This window comes from Tyto alba, unplaced genomic scaffold (assembly GCF_018691265.1).
Source record: "Tyto alba isolate M040663 unplaced genomic scaffold, T.alba_DEE_v4.0 Super-Scaffold_23, whole genome shotgun sequence".
Classification (NCBI taxonomy): domain Eukaryota; kingdom Metazoa; phylum Chordata; class Aves; order Strigiformes; family Tytonidae; genus Tyto; species Tyto alba.
In genome coordinates, this window is record NW_024881297.1 from 12,044,835 (window position 1) to 12,070,575 (window position 25,741).

Here is a 25,741-nt window from a genome sequence, read left to right on the forward strand (position 1 = left end):
CACAGGCCCTCACCAAGGTCATCTGCTTTGCTGTTCAGGGCTGCAGGGGCTGTGCAGGAGGCCAATGTATTCTCTGGGCTCTGCTATGAAATTATTCCTGTACCACGGTGTGCAGGTCAAAATGGTGGCTTGAGCTGAGGTGTCCACCCGTACAGGGGTCTCCTGTAACTCTCCATAGTAGGGGCACATCTACCAGAGATGTGTTTCTTTCTTGTTGTCTTTATGAATGTAGCCTAATTTTTTATTATTGTTTAATACATCATCAGTCCTCGAATCTTGGGTAGCCCACTGCAGCTAACTGTCAGGCAGTCCCTGCAAATTCTGGTAGGCTGTTCTTCCCTTTGTAAAACTTTCTGACCTCTCCCAGGGGAGACCCAGAGGATTGTCTCAGAGTCCAGATAACATCTTTGGTAGACCTGTCCTGAATTGTGTTGTCTTCATTCACATACATTTTGAAGGGAGAAAGGGCCTGGTGTGAGGAAGCACACACAGAATCATCTCAGACAAAAAGCAAAAGCAGTAGCAGCTGAGCTTTTTCAGTTCTCTTCACATCTGGGGACAGGGAGGGGAACAAGCCTACATGCATTACCAGATATCCTGTGCCCTGAATCCCATTTTGGTAAATGTGTGCCTTGTCGTTGCTGGAGGACACGGAACTGCAGCCCACTCTGCCCTTTGGTTATTTCATGTCACCTTTAGCAGTGGGGCACTTCACATGGTACCTGGGTGCACGACCTGAGACCTGGCTTCACTGGGAGAGAAAGCATTACCTGCACCGTGTGGTGCACCAGATAGGAGCAGAGGGAGGTTTTGTGCTTAAAAAGGATGGAGTTGAAAGCTAAATGGCTAATGTAGATGTACTCAATTCTTGGCCTAACGTCTATTTATTGTAGTCTTAAGCTTTGCAGTAGACTCTGATTGTTAGTATTTGCCAAACCACACTTTGTAGTTTGTGTAGCAGAGGTAAGTAGACGCAGTAGCCTGTAAGGTAAAATAAATCTCTGTGTAACCTAAATAATGAAGGTTAATTCATTTGTTTATGAATTACAAGTCATAACAAACAAGATTTATGAAGAAGACTGATTATCTGTAATTTCAGTACTTTAAAATTAACTAACACCCATTTATTTGGAAGAAGGGGCTACAATAGACTGCTTGGATTTCATACAGCTAATTGTAATGTAGACCAGAAAGGAGTAGGGGGTTGAGGTGGATAAATCACTAGAAAGTATTGCCTGAACATCACTTTAGCTGATGGCTAAGCTGAAGTAAATGCTATTTGCTTGAATTTATCTCTGTATTTTTTTTCTGTAAATATCGCATTGTTCTAGATCATGTGATGTTGTTATTGGATCCTCTGATCAGAAAGTTTGAAGTTCACATAAAAGGGTTGTCTTAACTTCCAGCTGGAGGCCTTTCTGAGTGGTAACGTGACAATCATAGATTATTTTTGAGCATTCTAAAACAGACATTTAATGAAGGACCCAAGGTTGAAGTACAAAATTTATGGTCTGTGTTCTCTTGCTATTGTGATTCTACTGCAGACTGTATGATCTTAGAAGTCAAGTGACTGCCTTATGATCTCAGGCTGTAAAGGGAGTACAGTGCTTCCCAGAGTGCATGTAGCAGCTTCTAAAATGAAATATTGTAGCAATAATAAATAGAATGGCATTGAATGCTGAATATTGACATACTGTATATAACACTGTTTAGGTGCAGCATGCCATGGAGATCTTACAGAGAAGCTGAAGTTACTGTATAGAATGCATGTTTTGCCTGGTAAGTATTAATATTAAAATAGCTGTTGTCTCGGTGAGTACAGAAATTTGGAGCAGAGTTGTTTATGACTAGCTTTCCCGATTAAAAATTAATTTGTGGGAATTATTGTAGCTGTTTATGCAGCAATAAAATAAGAGAGCTTCTACCATAACTAGTAATGGAAACTCTGAAAGCACCCATGCAGCCCTCTATTGCTCCGGCCACAAACAGGCCATTTATCTGTGTTTCTTGCCTGTTTAGCTGGAGTCAGTGACTTCCCCCATGCATAACAAATACAGTGTTCTTTAGCATTTGTTACCCTAATGCACATTATTTAACAGTGAAGCTGTTCCAACCTGCCTTGGCTACTCATTTCTGTCCCCAGGCTTTCTTATTGGTTTCCTCACTGGGCTGATACACCTGGTTGTGGAGGGAAGCTCCAGATCATTTCAGAGATGTATTTTCTGGGGAGCTGTACAAACTGTTGGACTCAGCTAAGTGAGAAAGGCAGTTTAGGGTGGATAGGGGATGGAAATATCTCAGAAAAGTTTTGCCCCTTGTCATGGTTTAACCCATGAGCCACTAAGCACCTTGCAGCTGCTCGCTCAGTCCTCCCCCTTCCCAGTGGGGTAGGGAGGAGAATTGAGAAAAAAAAGTAGAACTCGCGGGTTTGAGGTAAGAATGGTTAAATAACTGAAATAAAATAGAATATAACAATAGCAATAATGATAAAAAATATTATAATAATAGTAATTAAAGGGAATATCATAACAAAAGAGAGAAATAAAAGCCAAGAAGAGGCAAGTAATACACAGTGCCGTTGCTCACCACCTGCTGACCGATGCCTGAGCAGCGATCCACACCCCCCAGCCAACTCCCCCCCAGTTTCTATACTGAGCATGACATTCTATGGTATGAAATCTGGAATATCCCTCTGGCTGGTTCGGGCCAGCTGCCCTGGCCGTGCCCCCTCCCCACTTCTCGTGCGCCTGCTCGCTGGCAGAGCACGGGAAACTGAAAAACCCTTAACTTACCCTCAGTGCCACTTAGCAACAACTAAAACACTGGTGTGTTGTCAACATTATTCTCCTCACACTAAATGCAAAGCACAGCACTGTAACAGCTACTAGGAAGAAAATTAACTCTATCCCAGCTGAAACCAGGACACCCCTGAAGAAAATGATGTTGTGGAACTGTATCCTCTCTGGCTTGTCACACATGTGCCATAAAGAACCTATTGCTGTCCTCACTGAGTCTGCCATTTGAGTGTGTTGCAGCTCTTTGAGTAGTTTAATTCTTGTGCATGTTTATATCCTGTGGTACAGATACCTGAAAGCTTTGAGAGGCCAGTCACCTTCATGTGCTTTGAACATGTGTCCCTGATTGCTCCCAGCTTAGTTTGCTGGAGGTATGCTTGAGTGATTCACTAGCTTAACTGGAAAAAAAAAAAAAAAGATTTTATTGAACTATAGTGAAAGTGATCGATTTTTAATAATGCAGCTTGTGGTATTCAGGGACTGGTGAGCTCATACCAAATCATGACAGACTGTTTCCAGGTAGGAAAGGGTTCATGCCCTGCTTAGGGTAGGATCTGACAGGATTGGATATCGGGGAGGAGACAGTACAGGTCCAGGTGTTCATATCCTCTGAGCTGAAAAGAGACAATTCCAAACCCATCACCTCCTCACACTTTCACTTCTAGAAACTGACATTCTGACCTTTTAATTAAAGGGTGGAATTTCTAATGAAATAATTTTATTATATCGCTTAGACCCATCCCCTGAGCAAGAAGAGCCAGACTCTGCTTTTGAAGCTACTCAGTACTTTTTTGAAGACATCACACCAGAATGTACACACGGTAGGCATCTTTTGTCTCGGGCATGAAAAGATGAGGTAATGTATTTCAAACAACATGTCTTTTTAGGGAGCTACTTTTTTTATTGTCTTAAACTTCTTAAGTGAAGTATTCTTTGTAAAAAGAAGTATGTAGTCTTTGTATGTATTTTGATATCCTTAGAGGTACAGGCATGTGTACACCAAGAACTCCCTTGGATTGTGCATTGCAGCAGTGCTCTCAGAACAATGTCATCAGTGTGTTGCAGTAGAAGTAATTTTGTGATAAGTGCAGCATATCTGCCTTGATGAAGAATGAGAATAAATATATTGGCTTTCAAGATATATTTGGATCAGAACTTAAAATATTCTAATAAACTGAAGCCAAAAGATACATCAAAATGTAGTTCAGCAGTTTGAAATCTTTTTGTGCCCTAATGAGAACCTCAGTCTCATCACTGTTGTCTTAAATGGCATTCTTTTTCTTGAGATATTTAATAAGTTTCTCTCCAACTCAGGAAAAATTTTGCCCATCCTTCAGATTACAGGGGGAAGAAAGGGTGTTTGAAAATACAGATAAGAATTAATAGACAAGAGATGACAATTTTTAGTCCTGATAGACAAAAGAAGAGGCACTAAGATAATCACCAAACATATGTCATGCTAGAAGTTGTTTGTGTTGTGGTAACACAGGCCAGTCATTATACTACACAAACAAAACCTAAGATGGTCCCTGTCTTAGTACTTATATTATTAATTATGTGGAATTTGTCAGCAGATTTAAGAATAATCAGAAATCATCATTTAGTCTTATCCTTTTTACTCTGCATTTTCTGCAGTGTAAACATTTTCTTTATTTTGCACTGTACACATGAATCTCTCTGATCTCTCTCTCCCCCCACCCCTCCACTTCCTAGTTGTTGGCCTAGACAGCAGGAACAAACAAGGAGTAGATGATGGGTTTGTTACAGTGAGTCTGAAAACAGACAAAGGTATGCATGGTGTCTTCATTTGAATTACATCTTTCATTTCTTGTAAAGATGCTCCTTTTGAAAACGGAAAAAAAAAGTATTAATTTAAGGTTCCTTCATGGACTTTTGCTGCATCTCTGGGTAATTTGTTGACAATAGGCAAGAAGAGCTCACAAGAGAATCGAAATTATCTGAGAATGTGGAGCCAAGAGAATAAATCCAAAGCAAAAAACACAAAGGACTTGCCCAAGCTGAATCAGGTACTTCTGCTGACACTTACTTATTTTTCATTAACTTCAAACTTTCTTCACATACCTATAAATGTTCAATACATTAACACTGAATAAAGGTTTTATTTTGAGGCAGATACTTTTTTACCAGAGCAGCAGTCAGCTGATTACAGAAGTTAGTTGTTTTCAACATACTGTAACTGGCGTTCAGCTCCCAAAACATCCTAGAAATGAGATCCAGACATACAGGGATGATAACATACTATTTAGATCTTTAGACAAAGGGTGATATGACACTGAATATCACCAGCTAGCTCATAATGTCCGAGACACATTACCTGAAAGAAGCATTTTATGCCTTGTAATTTATACTGTCAGTCTCATTCCCCTTAGATCCATAGTCACTGAGGAGGAGGAGACCCACTGGGACAGCTGTTCCCTCCAGAGCGTACAGGGAAGGTTTATTCCCTGTAGAATAATGTTTCTTACTTAAGGTAGCCCTAAGCAAATGTCCTTCCCCCTTAATTCATGAGTTTTGAATTTCAAAAGGCTCACATCCAACTAAGGTACCACTGTCAATTAAAAGAGTGCTGCAGGTCTCTTATTTAATTTTTCATTAATTCTCATTAGTTTTATCAGACCCCTAGTTATACTTAGCATCATCCCTACAAGACAATTCACCAAAATTAATACTGTCTCACTGCTCACCCTCTGTTGCCCTCCTGTGGCTGCAGAGAAATACATTTGTTGTACGTTGAAAGAAGCATCCAACAGTTTATTCTAAATAGCTTTGAGAGAGGCAGCACATCTGACTACCCAGTCGTAGAAAATGCTTTCTAGACTGCGCCAAGATTATTTCCAACTTCAGTTTAATCACGTAAACTATTGTGTCATGCCTCCACTTCAGGCTTTCAAAACCGTTTCAGTAGATCTCAGTGCGATCCGTTTCCTCCCTCTGTGTTTAGGGACAGTTCATTGAACTGTGCAAGACAATGTACAACATGTTCAGTGAAGACCCCAACGAACAAGATCTGTACCACGCTACCGCTGCTGTGACAAGCCTGCTTTTGGAGATCGGTGAGGTTGGTAAGCTCTTCAGCGTGCAGCCCCCGAAAGAGACAGACAGCGGCAGGAACAGTTGCAGCAAAACAGCTGCGAGCGAGCTGTTTCAGAAGAAGGAGCACCAGCAGTACCCCCTCGAACAGCACAAGCCGTTCCAAAGCAGCCTCGTCACCAGCGAGGAGGAGGCCGTTTGCACCGACAGCGCTCTGGGCATGCAGATGGAAGACATCAAGCTCGAAGACTCTTCTCCCCGGGACAACGGAGCCTGTTCTTCCATGCTCATCTCCGACGATGATACGAAAGATGACAGTTCAATGTCCTCCTACTCGGTGCTGAGCGCAGGTTCGCACGAAGAAGAAAAGCTGCACTGCGAGGACATCAGTGACGACACCGTTTTGGTACGGAGCAACCACACCACGTCTCTTCGCAGAAGCACTAGCATTGACAGAGACTGGGCCATTACCTTTGAACAATTTTTAGCCTCCCTTTTGACTGAGCCAGCACTGGTTAGGTACTTTGACAAGCCTGTGTCCATGATGGCTAGGATTACTAATGCTAAAAATGTCAGGATGATGGGTAAACCAATAACCTCAGCCAGTGACTATGAAATCTCTACTATGTCGGGATAAAAGGCAGTCGGGTTTTTTTATTTATTTTTTTTATTCTGTATTTATTAGTACCTGGCACTGGCCCTGGTATTTTCAAAACACGATTGTTTTCACTAATGTGAAAATGTTGGGGTGCAAACTTAACCATCTTGAAGTATAATCACTCTTTCTGTGGGAAATGTTACACAAATGCGAATTTTATTCAAAGTACAGAAAAAAGTAACAGTTGTCAGTGGAGTGTGTGTGTTATTAACCTTGCTGTCAATGTAAAATGGTAAAGATTAGTTCTTAATTTCTAAATGTAAACTCAATGCTGATATTTATGTGCATTTTTAAAATAGACATATCTAGAGATCTGATTCTTGGGGGGAAAAATTAACAAAACAGGAAGTACCTAAAATTTAAAGGGGCACTGTCAACCTGAATAGGACCTCAGGTGAAATTAAGTTCCAGGCAACATCCCTGAATGATAATTTTATTTCATATAATCTTTTTTTTTCAAAGAGGATAATGGGTTTTAACATATGCTTCAATTTTATTTTTTTGAATATATGAAAGATCACTTCAGTGACACCTGCCTGGCTCCTAGCTTCCTCTGCTTGAGATTGGTACACTCAAATAAAAGTGAGTCGTCCATCCCAAGCCTAGGTGGCACAGCAGGCAAGTGTGGCTAAATGTGATGTTTTCTGCTCTGACAGGAGGCAGAGCCTGTTTGCCTTTTCCCTGGGTTCAGTGGCCTCTGGCTGCACCAAACCCAGCCGAGAGAATTTCCCAGCCGCGGCGCCAAGGAGAGATCTCCAGCGTGACCCTGCCTGGGGCTGTATTCCTGACCAGTGGACTTGGGAGCTTTGCTCCAAAGACAGTGTATGCAGGTCCCAGAACAGATTGGTAGAGTCTCTTTTTAAAAATTGAAAGCTGTTTTTAAAAGTTAAAAAAAAAAAAATATATATATATATATATACACACTTCTAAGGCTGGATCTACAGCATATATAGCTTAGCTCTTAAAACTAACCTTTACCACCAACCTATTATATCCTTGTTAGATTAAGAAAATAAAAGCCTGTATTGCATAAGTCTTCATTTACAACATTGTAAAGTATCAGTAATTAAAAAATCTGCAAGATAATGTAACTGAATGTTTAAGTCTTACTGAGAACACTGTCACTTTATATAAAATTAATAGTATCCTGTATCAGCTTACTGAATAATATGTTAAAATGAAAACTGGAGCACCTGCACTTTGAATCCTTGCTTCTTTTATACAGATATTCAGGATTTTTTTTAATTCTGTTAGCTGTTTTTTAATTCATATTTGTTCAGTTCAGGGTCATGCTTACATGCCTAATCTTTATTTGCTGTTTTAAGAATATTTTCTGTAGAATACTGTTGATTTTTTTATACTCCTGTATATTGCATCCATGTAACGTGCAGATTTTTTAGCAGAATCTATGTTTAATTCTTTTGTCTTAAAAGAATGCTTTTAAACTGTCAGATGAAGTGGTTTTTAACCACAAATAGGTAATGTGAACAAATAAAGTACACTCTGCACAGATTTGATTTTTAACTATTAAAGTCATGCTAGAGGGAAAAGTAGGTGATTGTGTTTTATTACACAGACAAATTACTTTGGATCTTCAACACCAGCTTTCAGAAGAAAAACATTTGTTGTTTCCATGCCTGGTTTTGTTTAACACTTCAATGTTTTTAATTCCATCTGCAACAAGCAGCCCATGCGAGCTTCTTTCACACCACCCAATTTAATTAAACAATTTTCCTTGCTATGCTCGCATTGGGTGACAACAGTTGTTACTACCCATTAGACCCCCAGATACTTTATGCCCCATCTATGCGTTGCTATAGCTCACTAGGTGTGCTTGTAAGGCTTTAAATATTAGAATGTTTTTACAGGGTACTGGAAAGCTATCAGCCTCAAAACTGTGGCAGTAACAGAACAGACGTGGGTGTGCTGTATTCAGTGAATTACATTTTTGAAACCTCATGTCTATTTGTGTGTATATAAAGTTAATTTGCAAAACCTGTCTGTTAATTTCTGAGTGCTACTCATATATCCCTTGTCTTGTTTTCTTTTTCTTTTGTTGGGAGTTCTCCCCTCTCTAATTTAGCCATATGTAGACTACATGTGACAGTAAGAAAAAGCAATATAGTCTTTCTGCATATGAGACTATGCAGACTGGATTACATATGTATCAAATAATGATATTCATTTGAAGCCGTAATCACCATTTGGAAGAATATGACTTTAACTTAAGATGCCCAGGCCCGAGCAGGGTGCTTTACTGCGGTGCCTGGCAGCTGAATAAGTTACCACAGAAGTCTTCAGCACTAAGGGTTAATATCCTTTGCCAGGCTGTTGACCTTCTTAAGTTTGCAGATCCCTAAACTATTTATCTTTTATGTGTCTGTGCTGGTAAAGTGAATTTAAGCCTGTCACCGCTCTCCCACACCCCCCTAGAGACGCACAGACCACAGATGAAAAACATTTCTTTATCTCCTTAGGGCTGGCCAGCTCTGCTCCACACCCCACCCACAGGGCTGGGGGTACAACCTATCATGAAAATTGTTTTGCTGTTACAACTCCTGTAACAAGAAGAGGCATCCACAAGTGGATCTCTGGTGTAGTGGGAGCCATTTCACAATGCAACTTCGTTTTGCTCCAGTAGCCTTCCCTTCCTTGCTGACCATGTCAGCAAAGCTCTGAAGTGTAAGCCAGCTCATCTTTAAGAATGGCTTTGCTATAGGTAGCAGCCAGGTGAGCTGGTTTTCTCCAGATTTTTTTGGGTGAGGCTGCTCACCTGATTAGGATCACACCAAATGGCCACCTGGTAGTCACTTATTTGATGGCAAGATCTGCTGGGAGCTGGTCTTTAGTAGCTGGATGGGAGTTGCTGAGAGAGAAGCTACAGAAGAGCTCAACTGACCAGCGTAGAGTGATGTGAAACCTTCAAGAAAACGTGAGTGACTGTTTTTAAAGTTTTATCTGTATGTGCAGGCATGCTACACAAGCAAGTTGGTACGGCTTTAGAAGTGCCTGGGTCTTGGGGTTTGTATGTTTTGTGAGAGTCTCTTTAATCTGTGAACTGTGAAGTTTAGTTACGGCTGTTTCGCAGTCAGGGGCTAAAAAAAAAAAAAATACTATTTTTCCTCTTTAGAGCTGAAATACGTGACTGGACACTGACGTGTGCTGCTTTCCTAGGTTGCTAGGAGCCTGGTGCCAACAAGGTACTGCCTGCTAGGAGACAGCAGATGATGGAGGAGCAGGAGGTTATTTTATAGAGCTTTCTCTATTTAAAAAAAAAAAAAAGCCATAAAGAAACATTTTACTCGAGTTTTCTTCTTTCAACTTGCTCAGATGCTGATAGCATGTGAAAGTTTAGTGGTGCTCATTTCCCTCGTTGTAGCATCTTACAGCTCCTGAATTCTTGGGGTTGGGGCTGAGGGGTGTGTTTGAGACTTGTAAAGGTTTGTGTCACACGAGGTTTGGGCAAGCAGACAGAAAGCTTGTCATGTGGCCTGTTAAACCTACTGAAAATTTGCCATCAAAACTGTTGTAAAGAGAAAAGCGTTTCTGGGGTTCCTACGCCGCGATGCTGGAGCTTCCGCTGTAGTAGATGCTCCGTGTCAGATGTTGTGGCGGTGAATTAAGGTGGTGGAGGCTGGTGTGGTGTGCAGGGTGGCTGTGGGAGAGAAAGGGAACAGCCTTAAAGCAGCTGGTCAAGCAAAGAGATGGTGCTTTTGCTTGGAAAGCTGAGCAGCCACGTCTGGTTCCTCAGCTGGGCTCTCTCCGAGCTTTGGGATCCCTCCTGCCACTGAGTCTTCATTACTCAGCTTTAAACTTGCCTTTTGGAACTGATAATTGGCTTTCACAACAGTAGGTGCGGTACAGAAACCAGCACGAAACTGTTGGAAAGAGTTTGATTTCCATCAGGATACTTAGAGCAAGAGAGTGAAGCTGATGTGTAAGTGCTGTAAGCCAACAACCTGCCTCAGTGGAAAAGCAATAGGTCAGAGAAGGCACCGGGGGGAGCGTGGCCCACCAGGCCCCCGCCAGGCTGGGGTGTACGCGCGTTGATGAGCTCCAGTGCTGTTCCTCTCCAAACTTCTGGCACCCCTGTGAGTGACTTAACCCATCTCTTGCCTGTTCTGGTTCTTGGTAATTCAGCAATAATGAGGTACACTGTAGCTAGAAGATGCCTTTTATCAGAACTGAAATAGTAACTGTAAAAAACATTTGGTGGTGGTGTATCCCTTTCTGTTTCCAAAAAAAAAAAAAAAAAAAAAAAAAAATGGAGCAGTCGGGCTTAGACTAAATAAAAAATTGGGAAAAAATGAGGAAACACTGAGGACTAGCGTGCAGGCTGGTGGGTTAGCTTGACCTGTGGTGGAGCGTGCCTCGGCGGCCTGGCCGCTGGCTCGGCGGTTAGGGCTCCCCGGTTTGCCCACCCGCCGAGGTGTAATGTTACAGCAAGAAGGAAGGTGAAGCCGTTGTATTTATTGCTCGGCCTTATCCTCTGGGTGGAAGAAAACGTTTCTGCTGTTTCTAGTTCTTTCCACTAGAAGATAGTCTTGAGTCAAATGTTGAGTATTTCAAGTGGCAGTTGTGACTTTTAATGCCCATTTAAAAGGCTGTTTTCTTCAACAGTGAAAATATAAACTAGCCCAACAGCAAATAATTAGAACGAAACTATGGCAGTGAACATTACATTGGAACACAGCTAATAACAGAAACGTGTGACACGTGCTGGTACCGGCAGCGCTGCTGGGCAAGAGCGTTTCAGTGCTGGGAATACAGGGGGTGAAACACAGGGGGTTGGTCTTGACCGCAGTGCGGGACGCTCCCAATGAATGGTGTCGGGTAACATCTCAAAACACACCACGTCGTAAGATAATTTACTGGATCTCTTTTCTGCAGTACTCAATATCTCAAATTTCCTGAATAGCTGCTTCCTCGTACCATTTTCTAAAATAACTGGTATTTGCATAACTGACCAACTTTTGACATTTGGGGTTTGGAGAAGTGTGATGTTTCTACAGTGCAGGGCCAGCTCTATGCTTCTTAATAAAAATTGCTACACCTGAGATCTAGTGCTCACTTTGGTACATTAATAGAAGTGTTTGGTCTCAAATTTAGGAGTAGAAACAAAGGCTACCCGAGACATACAAACGGATCTGAAAAAACAAGGAAATTATTTAACATAGCTTGTATGGAGATGAAGGCATGGTGAAAGATACTGACGTAAAAATACTTTCTTGGTTTTTAAAAAAAAAAAAAAAGACTTTAAAACATTTCTATTTCTTTCTCCAGAAAAGCTGTCCAACTCCCAGTTTTTATTCCTGGAGTTTTGCTCTCCTGAGCAAAAACACCTGCGCTTTAACTTAATTACAAGAGTTAACTTCCAGGTCTTTCAAACAAAATCCTCATTGTGGTTTTTGGGGTTTTGGCTGGGTTTTTGTGTTGTGAGGGTTTTGGGGGTTGTTTTAAAACAGAGCTTCTTTTAAAGTGAGGATTTCAAGAGCAAGTGCAATAAAGCAGTAATGAATCTCTACCCCACGCAGCAGAGCATGGCGGCCTACCTGTGTAATATTCGCTGACATTCCGTAACAGAAATTCCGGCCCATCGCTGGAGAGCCATGGAGTGCTGTAGCTGAACTGTTCTCTGCCTCCTTCCAACCCCACGTGCTTTCCATACATGCTGCACATCAAGCGAGTGAGGTCTCCTTTCTGTGGTATGGACCCAAGCAATCTGGAGACAGGGCGGCCGCCGCCCAGGCCACCCATAGCCGGCCCGGGGCACAGGCAGAAGCTGGGGCTGCGGTTAGGAGGGACAGGTTGACAAAGGCCAGGGGGGGTTGAGGGAGTGTTAAAGGCCATAATAGACCCAAATTCATCATCTGTGTCCAACTTGGACTTTCCCATTGTGCAGCTTCCCGTTACAAGAGATGTAAGATTTCAAGCGGACTCGCACCTAAGCCTGTGTTTCTGTGGTATCAGACTAATCTTGAGAGTTCAAAGCAAATCGTTTTTGTACAAATCTCAGTCAGACTTAAATCTTATTCCTTTCTTCTGGTGTATGATTGAAAGTGTACGTATCTTGGATGGTGATTTAAAAACTAGAAAAGGTATGTGAGCCAGCCAGCCTTTGTTCCAGCTGTCATCGCGTCTTCCAGTTCAGCTTCCATACACACAGACGTTCTGCTGCCTACCATTCCAACAGTTGGTGCTACCGCCTTATTTCCTACTAATGCCTTTCCTAGGCACAAATGCCAGAACCATGGAGACCTCTAAACAAGTTCTTAGAGTTGGAGAAAAAAACCCAAAACCAATCAAGCACACAAAAACCCCAGGAGGAAGAAAGTAGGATAAAGCATTCTCTTGTACCACAGGGCACGTGCATGAGCTGAGAGCGTGGCTCACTGGTCACTTACATTTTCCAGTAGGCCCTGACACACTGATGTTGACAATATTTTGGAATAACTCATTGTTTATTTGTTACCATCTGTAAACATCTTTTTCTATTACACAGACATCACAGTTTACATTATTGCTTTTATATTGTGGTAAACAGAAATGTCTATTAGTATGCAGCCATCTAAGCACAGTGTGATAAGAAACTGCCCACAGGCTCTCTTGGGCTGTTTTGTTGTTTGTGGGGTTTTTTTGTTGTTTTTTTTTTTTTCTTCCCTAGAGAAAGACAATATACAGACTGGCACAAGAAACATCAGCCCAAAGATTGATCACCATTGTACTACAGCAACACAAAACAAGTATGACAGAAAGAAACAACAGGTTACATCTTTACCACACAATTACTAGCAGTATTTTCAAGAATACTGACTGCTGAACTCCCACCTAACTAAATACAAACTTTTTCATCACGATAATTCTTAAAACAAGGCTAACCACTATTTTTTGTAAAATGTTTATTTAAACTAGGATGGAAAATCTGGAAAATTAATGCTTGGGGCTTTGTCTGTGTGTGTTTAATTTTCTGTTTCCATTTTTCTGTTTTGTTTTTCAAAGAGTGAAAATCCAAAACTATTTATCTGAAGTGCTTAAATTGGCCCCTTTTCCTCTTGTCCTTTAGGACAAAATGCCCTATTCTTTACACTGCTGTATCAAATGACAGAAGCACAACCAGTTTAAAACCTTCTCTGTTTCCTCCTAAGTAGCACTGTCTTCAAATCACTTTCCAATCAAGTTGGTTACTTACGAAGCAATGTGTTGAAAGACTAGATTACTTCTGCTTGTGGTAAACTTCTACTTATCTTCAGATTAATTTGTTCAGAGTGGCACCATGTTTCAAGCATACACTAAACAACAAAAGTGGAGGTAGTTTGTTAAATGGTTGCTACAGGAACAGCAACAAAAAATTTCAAGAACCACCTTGTTGTCTTCAGTTTTAGATTTTTTTTTTTCTAAAATTACTATTGCATATAAGCTTTCACACAGTGAATGCTTTAAAGAGGCAGCAAGTTAGAAAACTAACAGTACTTGCAAATTCTAATAAGATAATACATACTTTAAAACATGACAGTTAATAAATAACAAGAGAATTTACCAAGGTTTTAAGACTCTTAGAATAAACCATGACCAACAAATTCTGATGTTAAATTGATTACATCAATTTGCAGAAAGGTGGCCTACCTCCATTTTACATCTTCCATAACCTTGGGATTGTCACCCCACAAGAGTATAAAATACCGCTGACTAGTAAAACACTGTTCTTTCCTTTCCTAAACACAATTTTACCTTTTTCCATATATTTTCTAGCTACCACCACAATACAATTAGCCTACACTGGTGCAAAAAGGGGACACCCACACCCAGTACTAGTCTACATACAGTGAGTGACTCCCAGACCGAAGGACTGGGCTACTTGATTGTACAAAAGTACATGCAAATTCTAACTGTTTACTGGGAAGGTGTATTAGAGCCTAACAGAAACATTCACCTTAATTACTACATGCAAACTAATGCGTTCCCATATATCTCGCTCATCTGATGATGGTTGGGTTTACTTTTTCTCCTTGTATACTGACAGTTTACTCCCAGCTCACACTTTGATGTTTTTGTTTTTTTTCAAATAAAAAAAGCTAATGAAGATGCATCTCTTAACGGGGTCAATCTATGTCTACACTAAAACATCTTAGGTGTATGATAGGAAATCTGAAACTTGATGGCTGGGCTTTAAAAGCCTCAGTAGATTGAACAAGGAGCCAGGGGAAAATTTCAAGGCTGGAAATACAAGGGCAAGGGTGTAGATTATTTTTCCACCTGTTGCCAAAAAAAAAAAAAAAAAAAAGGTGGGATCTGCTGCTGCTAAACATACTGGAGTTACTTCTGAAATTCAAAATGTCTGTCTCGTGTTGCTTGCAAGGGAGATCTACAAGCAATAGCAAGAATTATTAATGAAGGAATACAAACGTGATAAAAGCTGGAGCTAGAAAGTAAGACAACTAATATCTCAGCCACTGGGAGAATCTGCTTTCCACTCCCTTCCTCAGATTTTAGGGATATCCACTATCTAGAAGGGTCAGAGAAACAAAGCTTCACTGCAGGACCTGAATCCCGAAACACTCTCTGCAGGATCTCAGCTTTTTCAGTGGTAACAACTGCAGGACACAAGTACTTGGGAGTAGCAGAAGAACTAGGCTTCCTGTTGTCAGTTTTGTACCTAATTAGCCCGTTTAGCTGCTCAGCTTACAAGCCACAGCATAACCATCCGTACTCTCCCTCACAAGCATCTGCACATCATTTTCTTTTTTTTTTTAGTAGCACAGCATCAACCCAACACTGATGAAATGAACCCTTCTCCACCCTGCACTTGTTAAAACAATTACCAAGTTTAACTCTCGTCTATACCTAAGGTATCGTAAAAGGGAAACAGAACTTTGTTACCTCCTACACACATACTGCCTACGCTGATTTCCCACAAGTGAGAGATCACCAGCGCTTAAGGGATCAAGAGCAGCTGGGTGGGTGCAGTGCAAGAAGTCCCTGGTTACACAGCACAGACTCACAGAATTACTGAGGTGGGAAGGCACCTCTGGAGATCACCTAGTCCAAGCCCCTGCCCAGAGCAGGGTCACCTCAAGCAGGCTGCCTAGGGCCACGTCCAGCTGGGTTTTTGATTATCTCCATTGAGATGTAGTATTACACATTATAAAAACCAATTAATACTTATGTACTGTAACACCACTCATTACAAAAAGGGAGTTGTCTTTTTTTTTCTTCTGGTGTTTAGTATTTGTATTGTTCAGGAATCTCTTCATGATTAGTCATTGACTAGAAGTTAACTAATTTACCTGAGATGATTTAAAAAAAAAAAAAAGAGGCATGAAAGCTTCTATTAGCATACAAATTTTGTGCCACAGTGTGCTATTTAGGTATATACTGAAAGATTCTTTCTCAAATAACTCAAGCTTCTAAGGCTATGATCTGGTTACAGAATTAAAATAAAACACTGATCGAATAAAGCAGAAGGCACTTATTTAATAGTAAGTTTTAAAAAATGAAGTGATGGTCATACCAGATCTGTTTAAAGTTGCTTTAAGCAGTAATTAGTCACAATATAAACGTGAAGTCCTATTGACTAGATTGTCTGAGGATGCCAAGATTAAGGAACATCTCACAGCTGCATCCCTTCCACGGAAAATAGATCTTTGCTAGAGACTTGTACTCAGGTGTGAATTTATTTTCAAAAAATAGAGACTGCAGCTGCAATAAAGGTTTTTAATGAGTGAACATTATAAAAGGGCTAAACTCTCTTGTACTTCCCACTGAGAATATGCCATTAGCTGCTAAAAGAAAGGGCTTACAACAGACACAAAGTCAAGCAGCCTGTGCAGCTGAAGCCAGACTAGAAAGAACTGAAATTTTTACAGTAGGAATATTTTTAGAAGGAGTAGCTTCAGTCTAAGGATCTGATCCTTACACTGATGATTTGTGGTTTTGTTTGTTCGCAAACTAAGCTTCTTCCAAGTATATGAATTTGCTGGTACAAAACCACAGACAAATGCTTCCTTAACCAAAAGTAATTTCTAGTATGTCAGTATGTTGAGGGACTAAGCCTCTTCTCCAAAATCGTAAGTGACCAATACATTCCCTTTGTGGACCTCTTCATTACAAAGAAATTTAAAAACTACGAGAACGATCAACTACATGTACAGAACAAGAACACAAAAGATCTAAAACTGGAGTAATTTCAACTAAAAGAAGTTTTTAAAAGACCAGTCAAACCTATTAATGGAAAACATGATGCACCATAAATACCTGCTTCATGTACCTGCACCAAGAAGTATAAAAGAAATTGTGAAAGCAAGTGATCCAGAGGCTCTTGAGATCTGTGGGTTGTTCTCTGTGTTGGTTTGTTGATTGGGGTTTTTTTTTTTAAAAAAAAAAAAAAAACAAAGCTGTCCTTTGGAGAATAGCATATATAGACCTGTAAACAGAGGTTGATTGTCCAAGCTTTCTTAACTGAATTTTGATCATTTTTTTTTTAAATGTAAAAAAGAAGTTCTATTGTTAAACAGTTTTTGGCAAAACACGCAAAACTTCTATCCAAATGTGTAATTCCATTTTTTATGCAGAACTTCACTGCAGACAAGTTAAGGTTTCTTTGTATTTTGTAAGGTTAGTATCACATCACAATCCAGCAGAAGCCCCTTAATTTTGTCATGGAATTTCTCTCTGTACTGGTTGAAGTGCATAATGCTTTCTGGTTCTTCTTCAAACCAGAATTTGTCAAACTCATAAACCAGATAACCTGTGAAGAAAATAAAATACAGGTCTGCTGCAAAAATGACCTCCACAATTCTCTGCTTTGATCTAGCTAGACCTAGAATGGTCCTTTAGACTCTATTCAATCCCTTACAATAGGGACTGTATCCCATTCTGGCCAACAGCAAGCTTTTGGACGCTGTAATAATGAAAAATAAGTAAGTCTGCAAATACTGAGTTTTCAGACTGTGGTCTCCAATACATAGAAAGCCACCCAAATTTATCCCTTAAATGTACATTTCTGTAGCACAGTGTTTAACCATCAGGTGCGTTTTCAATACCTGACCCAGAAGATAAACAGCTTGCTTTGGCTAATGAGAAAAGAGTGGAAACGCACTCCAACAAAACCTAAACTCTCTGTTGTAGGCCTCCCCTGGTAGTGTGGACTAAAGAGGCTACAGATACTTACAGTAAAACTGATGGAAGTGCTCCATCTGCGGCAACCCGGCGACCATGTTGTACAGATGAGACTTTAAAGCACCGTTCTTTAGTAAGCTGTATGCCATTTCTGTCAGATTGATTCCAACTATTGCATAAGAATATCTGCAACACCAATCACAGGTCATGTTTTACTTTATGGATCAAAGGCCTTAAAAGCTTCCCCGAAACAGTCTGTGCTAAGGGAACAGTAATTTTTCCTATGATACTTGTTGACGAGCTGACTCCGGCCTACAGACCACTCTTTCCATTTCCTGGTGCATCCAACCATGTAAAAGTTTTTTAAAAGCTATACAATACTATGGCAAATGTCTCCATTAGGAAATAAACAAGATGGTAAGGTTAATCAACATGGACCTCAATTTGCTCATTTGAAATCATTAAATCTGCTGCAATATTAACTTTTTTTATGTCTGATTTTTATTACAGTATAAATGGAATGGCCATCTCAACCTGTTCTTCAAGCTGAAAAAGTCTGTTTTTTTGTGTTACATGGTATAGAAAGCACCTCAGAAGAAATTCTTAATTTCTGGAAGAAGGGGAAAAAAAAGGATTAATTTGTGTCAATGATATGGGTATTTAATTTAACTTAATGTCCCGGATATCCTATTCATAACCTAGCTGGACAATGTAATATTATTTACAACTGAAGTCATGAAAGCTTCCTGTTCTTGGTAGGTGGCTGAGTTAACTGGAGCCTAGCTGGATCAGATGATCTACACAGGTTTACCAGCTTTCCTCTGTATCTGACTGGGTTTAGAGTATATTTCCTTGTAAAATGAGCTAAATGTTTTAGTATGCAAAGTTTTCAAAAATGAAGTTAACGTTGAACAAGAACAAAATATCTATTTGTGTATACTTAATACAGAACAGAAACCTAGCAGGAAAAGGGACCTTAAGAGATAATCTATACCATCCCAACACAGGATCGGTAAGAAGGTGAAAATTAAGTATTCATTTGTAAATCTAATCTAAACCTATTACAAATAAAGCTAACTGATGTTAAAGGTGTTTATTATGTTAACCAAAGCCACTATTTTGTAACATTTTTGTCCTAACAAGTCTATTCCAAAAAAAAAAAAAAACAAAAACCCCCCAAAAAACCCCCCAAAACAAAACTGCATGTAGCTCCCCGCCTGAAATTGATTTCTCTTTGGCTTCTCACACCTTTCTACTTCAGCTGTTTTTTGTTTGGTTTTTGGTTTTTTTTTATCCTTTAGTGGAAAAGAACACATATTTTTATTTTCAGCACACATACTTGGCAGTCTTTACATGAGCTCCTACGCAGAACAAGCCAGAAAAAGACATACAGTGACTTACCCCAGCTTTGGGTGATTTGAACGGGAAAGGATCTGACGAGCTTCATCGGTGTAATGCTTACTAAAATACCTGTCAAAAACAGGATCTTTATTTTTTTTAAGTTCCTATAAAAAAATATTAATGTGTTCAACATCAAAATGTGTAGATTTAAACTAAAGCTGAATACTACTGTGTACTGAAAAATAGCACAAAATGAAAACCAATGAAAAGGCAGCAAATTAGACTATATTCAGCAGGAACTGATACAGTAAAAAAAAAAAAAAAAAATCATTGTGACCTGAACATCAACTATGAAGTTCACCCAAGTCCACAAATTAGCTTAGCAAAGTTATGCAAACCTGCTTATTTTTCATTAGAGTAATTAATTCAGGAATTTTTAAAGCTTTTGACAAGTTACTTTCTAAGTTATAACCTATCAAATCTATCACATAACAAAACACTAAGGTGTCTTGGGCAACTTTCTGTTCCTCCCCTGGCTTGTTGGCCCTTACCCAATCACACATTTACAGAAGTGCAGCTGCTAGAAATGTTGACTTATTTAGAAAATACTATTTTTCACCACTATTTCTATTTGCTTCTATTCAGTCTTTAATAGAAATAGCACTAACTAGAGAAAATAAATAAGATATTGAAAATTAGTTACAACAGAAATGAAATACTCTTTCCACTTACACCAGATTCACTAACCCCAGCAGGCCCATTCCTCTGAAGTCTGTTTTGGGATCATCACCTTGGAAGCCAATATCACACCACTGCTTGGTGATCCTGGCCTTCAGATTCTCATGAGGCATCAGCAAATTCCAAAGCTGCACAAATATGCTTCCATGTTATGTACAGCTGCTGAAGTATTCCAGGTCACATAATTCACAACACTTGCTGCTGCACATTAGAAACCATTCTCCAAGGAACAGGATACAGTCTGCATGCTGTTCTTTTCTGTTAGTGGCAATCTGGAGTTGTACTACGACAGCTTATTTCAGCAATTATTAAATGTTAAATGTAATCATTTTCAAGTGAAAATTTCCCTTCACAGACAAAGCCAATGTACCAATACTAAAGAAACTAAGACTTGTTTCACTTCTGAAATTAATGTAGGTGTTATTTTCTGACAGGACAGCTATAAACAGAAATAAATTCTCAATGAATGCTTACTTAACACAGCAATGTTGGGGCTTGCATAGCAGGTTAACTATGAAATGCAAAGAAGATTACGTGATAATATATTTGCACTGTAGAAGCTATTTAAAAAAGTCTCAAGCAATCTTACAGTATTAGCTTGCTCTTATTTACTGTTACCTAAAAAACATTACTGATAGTTTTTATATTGCAGCATTAAACTATCCCCTTTGACATTGACTGGGATGCAGCAATAAGGAAACACTAGCGTCTTTTTTATTTAGTAATTATTGGTTTACAAAATTAGACATGTGCATAAAGTTAAATATCTTTTTAGTTAAGATCCTCCAGTGACCTGTTACAAAATTATTTTGCTACTTCTGTGTTGTTGTAATGTCTGATTCCGCACAAAATAATCCCAGTGCAAGAAACTCTTGTTTACTAACTTGTTTTGCTTTGATGTTGTATTTTAATGTGTCACTTCTGTGATGGCTTAGCAGTCCACAAATAGAAAAGAGCTTTAAATAGGCCAGCTAGTAAGAATGCTACCAACAAATTAATTCAAACTATTAGACCTGGAGGGGAATAAACAAACACCTTTGTATTTAAAAGATTATTTTCACCTCAATTAACTGTTCCTCATGTTCGTCATTATCCGAATCATACGGGACCTTCCTCAGATTTTCCACATTCAAATAAAGTTTTTTATAACCTGATATCTGCAGTAGGGATATATGCAGATTTGTCTTAAACCTGAAATAACAAAACACCACACAGAAGCTATTAGAGAGGCATAGTTAGCCATAAATTCTTGCTTGAACTACCTGATAAGACCTTTCTTACGTTAATACAACGTAAACGCTAGAATTATAGGAAGTGCTTTATGCTTATCTTTCAAACTACAGTATATTGGTTAAATATACTGCTATATGGATCACATTTCTACTTAAAAAAACTCTAGCCAATTCCAGTGTTGTAGTCAGGCCCTATTCACTTAAATTATTAAATAAAAAAAATAACTTAGCAAGAAAACACCATATATCATCCTGACACCTATACCTTCACCTACTCCCAAACTTTTCGTAAATCCTGAAGTGAAACTTTGTCAGAAATACTTATAACTCCTAAGAAGTATTTCATTCAACTTTAAAATTCTGACTGCTCACAGTTTTTCCTATCACTCATAATTACTCTTGCAGATGAATGCAAACATCAATCAGGCATCACTATATATCTCAAATATATCTAAGCAGTTACACAGCTTAGTTAAAACCTACACAATGATCATATTACTTAGAAATAAGGAGTAACAGAAGGGACGTGCAAGATAGAAAAGCAGTTATCCCAAATCCATGTCAGTTAAAAGTTTGCAATTTATTTTCCAGAACTGTAGAGGACATAACCATACCTTATTTTCCAATTTCATTCTAAAGATTTGTGCTGAATGGCCTAAATATTGTATCAGATTCAGCAACTGCAAGAACACACCAAGAAGTCAGGATTATCTGCCATGAAGAACTTACGTTTGGGTTCCAAACATACCCTGTATCCTTCTGTTCAATTTTCTTTTCTTTCATTACATCTCTGACACACTTCTCCACTTCAGCTTCCTCAGCATGTACAGCATTTCTTAAAACCTAGGAAGTTAACACAGTAGAAAACATCATGAGGAATGCAGAAATCTATCATCACTTTATTCTTATTTCTAAGCTTCTGCATACCTGCCACGTACATATTCTCTACTATAAAATGAGGACAGTCAATTTATTGCAAATGTTTACAATAAATGGGCTCAAATAGCATATAAAAGATCTGTGATAATTACATAAAAGCATAATTTGTAACTTTGTCAGACTGTAAGCAACAGTGTCTACCCAGAGTTCCCATAAAGATTAAACAAAAAGCTGGACAGTTGGTTAGTCTAGGTCCTCCTTTGCTTTCAAATGCTGAATTGAAACATGTTCTTCCTAATCCAATTGAAACGGATGCAGCAATCAAGGAGCAAAAGTGATAAACTTCAATAAGGAAATGCTTCCAAGTTAGGAGACAGTGAACTAATGAAGTGGAGACTTCAGTGCTGGGGTGGAACCAACAACTGTAATGTAAGCTATTCTGCAGATTTCTAGAGTAAAGGGCAAATACTACTAATAATTATACACTGCTCACCTAAAATCACAATGATTTAACTTGGTCTTCTAAACTTTGCATGGTCACAATGCATTGTTTAATTCAATTCATGCTAATGCAAAAGCAGCTCCATTTCAGTAAAGGAAAAGGTTAACTCTTTTAAAACTGAACATTACTATATTCGATATAATCATTTAATGAGGAGATGCCAAAAGACCCACCCATACTGTGCTCTACTGTGACAAAGATACTTGCAGCAGTTACCAATTCCCTCTCAACATCACACTGCAGTCAGCTAGAAAAGGGGAGAATGCAGCCACCTCACTGTCTAAAGAGGAAAAGTTTTGTTCAAGATAAACAAAATCAAGTGTTAGCTTATGTCTACCTGCCACAGAACAATTGGAATGAGCTTGTCAGACGTCTACATGCAAACTTGCATTACGTTGTTTTTTCAACAATACAAGGCACTACTGTATACACTGCATTTAATTGCTTTATCCATACCATTATGTATGTCACGCTTCTGGATTCTACAAAAACAGCAAAAGAAATTGTTGTGACACGGAGAACTGACCCTGTCTGAAGCTCTGTAGAACGACTTGTCTGACCTGCTCCTAAAGAGCAGGTAATCTTTCAGAGAGATGGAAGTAAACACTTGAAGAGACATGTGATTATTTTTAAGAAACCTTGACTAACACTAGAGCACAGTACCCAAAATGCTGATCTTCCCCTTCTGCCTTTTATTCCTCTACTTTCCACCACCCTCTCAAAGTAAATGCCTACATTCTTTCCTGGGATCTATCTCTGAAAGGTTTTATTACAGTTTAATCTCTATTATCTTTTACCTTATTCTTTGATGATTCCAGTGAATGTTCTGCAATACAAAAGAAGTAAATTTCACACTTAAATTGAACTGAACTGTTTTAAGTAATTGACAGTAGGTATTCTTGTGGCATGTAGTATAAAATTCTGCATCCCTCTTGTACATGCAATTAATCAAAAATTACTCAATCTTAAAATCAGCAGGTATCACATAATTTAAAGTCTTCATTTACATACTTTTTTTTTATAATTGATTACGATGCTGAAAATATACTCTGATTTTTGAAAACATCAATTACATGTACAAAGAGAAACTTGAAAAGATGTCAAGACAAAAATATGTCTTTTGATATTTCTCCATTCTTAGAAATGGTGTTGTGTTTATTACCGAAGGAAGGAAAGTCACTTCCTCAAACTGTTGCTAAAACAGCAAGAACTGCACGTAGTTCAGTTGCTATTTCAGGTGAAAACTGTGCATCAAGCAGACTTGTGCATTTACTCGCTCTTCCTCCCTCCCCCTGCAAAAATGCATTCATGTCTGTTCTGTGTGGCTTTTTTAATACCAGGGGGGAAAAAAAAAAAAAAAAAAAAAGCCATAGGAAGACTGTGGGGGTGGGGGAAAAAAAAAAAAAATCTAAGATTTCTGCTTCATTTTCTGAAGCTAACTGGAATTACCTTAAGCAAGCAGACAAGAAAACTAGATCTGGCATCCCGACTTAAAATTCTCCCAGAATAGCCGGGAAGAAGGGAACGGTGCGAACACGATGCGGGGGCCGCGGGCCGCGCTCGGGACAGGTACTGTTTTCCAAACTTGCTTTTTTTTGAGGAGGTTTCCGAAGGCCGCGCCGGTGCCCGGGCTGAGCCCCGCCATTACCTACGCGCAGCGTCCGCCGCGCCCCGGCCCTGGAGCCGTCACAGACACGCTGCAATTCGCACTTCCGAGTCAGCAGCCGCAGGACCCACTTCAGCCAAAACCGAAAGTAGTTGCTGTACAGGAACCCCCAGAAGTACAACAACATCTTCTGCGGGAAGAAAGCCCCGCGTTAGCCCCCACGGCGTGACACACACACACCCCCCCCAGCCCCGACTGCTCCGGCCGCCATCGCGGGGGGGGGGGGGGGGCTGTCCCCTCCCGCCTCCCCACAACCCGCGTCCTCCTCAGCCCCGCGCCGCCCCCGGGAGCCGTTAACGGTCAGCTTTCCCCCCCCCCCCCCCCCCCCTTCCCCGCGAGGCCGGGCAGCCGTTGCGCTGCAGGCGGCACGGTGCGGTAAGGGGGAGCGGGCACCTGCCCCTCGCCCACCCCGGCGGCGACCTAAGGGCGCCCGGCCGCCCCCCGCATCCTCCCGCCGGAAGCCGCTCCGCCGCCTCGCCCCGACCTGGAAGTGATGGCGGCGGCGGAAGCGCCGGGCGGGGGGGGGGGGGGCTGCCCTGTGCCGCGGGGAGCGGCTGTGGCCCGCCGCGCCGCCGGCTCCCCTGAGGGGACGGTCACGGCGCTGCGCGGGCACAGGCGGGCCCGGCTCCTACCCGGCGCCCCGCGTCAGCCTGCCGCCTCGCTGGTTGGCACCTTCGGCTCCTCCGTCGTGCCTCACAAAATGACAGCCGGGATCTCTTGTGCCGGGGCGAAGTGTTTAGCAAACTCCTTGTGAAGGCTTGTCCCTTGCCTCCGCTGTAGCTGAAGGCGACCCCGATCAGGAGGACGTTATGAATTTAGTTGGGCTGGATGGTTTTAGGGAGGGGTGCTTTGCCCTGGATCCTGCTCTGCCGTTGCCGAATGGAGGTTCAGCTCAAGTGTTTAATTGAGTTCCGGTCACTGCTTCCATTGTGTTAAAATTAATGATTATTTCAGTAAACATGGGTGTTTACTGAGGACAGTGGAGGGAATTCCTTTTCCTCTAAATTGTATGCTAAATTTGGAGGGTTGAAAGGGAGCTGACAGACTTGCCTGACTAGATTCTGATACATTTTTCAATATGAGGAAATTGAAGTACCTTTTACACGGAATAAAAAGCCACACAGCAGGTCTGGTGGCCCTGTGTCCCACAGGATTTCAGAGGGTGGGCCGACACGTTCGGCATCCTCCCTTTGGATTTCTACAGTGGTAGGGTTGCAGAGTTTCATGTGGCAGAGTCACTGAGGCATGAACTTCAATTGTTTGCAGATCTGATTCCTACTCTTACAAACTATGAGGAGAGATGGTGCATGTTCAGAGGCGGCAGGTGGTCGGGGTTTTTTCAGTGTAGCTTCGTAAGTGAGTAATCTGACTTTCCAACCATTGGAGTGCTACTGGACAAAAACAAACTAAAAAAATATTTCTCTCTATTAAGTATTCTCACTTGGTGACAGGATGGCATGGTGGTTCAATCACATATACATGTAAGTTGGTCCAAGGTAGAAAAAAAAAAAAAAAAGACAAACAAAACAGAAAATATCTTGAAAAATTATCAGAGATCCAGTGCCTAAGAACTGATAAAAGAAATTGGAAGAAATTTTTCTGCGTTGCAGGACCTGGATAAGCTACAGCTCCCACCTGGTGTGTATGGGAAACAACTCTGAGCAAATAATCCAGATCAGAAAAAAAAAAGATTGCGCTACACCTCCCATGTGATGATTTGGCAGATTGGCACTGCTGCTGCGCTATTTAAACACAGTTAGGCTG

The 25,741-nt window shown here is 40.4% G+C and overlaps 2 protein-coding genes across 11 annotated transcripts in view; one reads left to right on the plus strand and one right to left on the minus strand.

Annotated features, from left to right (window-relative positions):
* TBC1D9 (TBC1 domain family member 9) overlaps positions 1 to 8,054 on the plus strand; it is a 56,368-nt gene extending 48,314 nt beyond the window's left edge. The window contains exons 17-21 of the mRNA XM_042796772.1: positions 1,714 to 1,779; positions 3,530 to 3,616; positions 4,509 to 4,583; positions 4,722 to 4,822; positions 5,758 to 8,054. Coding sequence (XP_042652706.1) covers positions 1,714 to 1,779; positions 3,530 to 3,616; positions 4,509 to 4,583; positions 4,722 to 4,822; positions 5,758 to 6,483 — 1,055 coding nt within the window. The 3' untranslated portion in view covers positions 6,484 to 8,054. The remainder of the gene's footprint in view (positions 1 to 1,713; positions 1,780 to 3,529; positions 3,617 to 4,508; positions 4,584 to 4,721; positions 4,823 to 5,757) is intronic.
* A 4,892-nt stretch (positions 8,055 to 12,946) lies between these two features.
* ELMOD2 (ELMO domain containing 2) lies at positions 12,947 to 24,872 on the minus strand. 10 transcript variants are annotated; one of them, XR_006165680.1, is made up of 9 exons: positions 23,960 to 24,298; positions 23,109 to 23,137; positions 21,679 to 21,773; positions 20,760 to 20,889; positions 19,693 to 19,826; positions 19,021 to 19,089; positions 17,672 to 17,805; positions 16,769 to 17,248; positions 12,947 to 13,793 (listed from the first exon to the last, which is right to left on the minus strand). XR_006165680.1 is itself a non-coding variant. In XM_032997688.2 (9 exons), the coding sequence occupies exons 2-9, from the start codon at positions 24,102 to 24,104 to the stop codon at positions 17,091 to 17,093; spliced, it is 894 nt and encodes a 297-aa protein (XP_032853579.1). In that variant the 5' UTR covers positions 24,105 to 24,107; positions 24,650 to 24,872; the 3' UTR covers positions 12,947 to 17,090. The 10 variants fall into 10 exon arrangements, 8 of the variants coding, with proteins under 8 accessions (XP_032853579.1, XP_032853576.1, XP_032853573.1 ...); XR_006165679.1 differs by having other exon boundaries at positions 16,756 to 17,248; XM_032997688.2 differs by adding an exon at positions 24,650 to 24,872 and having other exon boundaries at positions 12,947 to 17,248; positions 23,960 to 24,107.
* Positions 24,873 to 25,741: the final 869 nt, after the last annotated feature.

Excerpts from the sequence above, each read along its gene's own strand:
- ELMOD2 (XM_032997688.2), bottom strand. The coding sequence starts at position 24,104 with ATGTTGTTGTACTTCTGGGGGTTCCTGTACAGCAACTACTTTCGGTTT. Across the intron at positions 21,774-23,108 it reads TGGAATCATCAAAGAATAAG|GTTTTAAGAAATGCTGTACA; the intron begins GTAAAAGATAAT and ends TTAACTTCCTAG. Across the intron at positions 19,827-20,759 it reads ATGAGGAACAGTTAATTGAG|CTTTGGAATTTGCTGATGCC; the intron begins GTGAAAATAATC and ends ATATTTGTGCAG.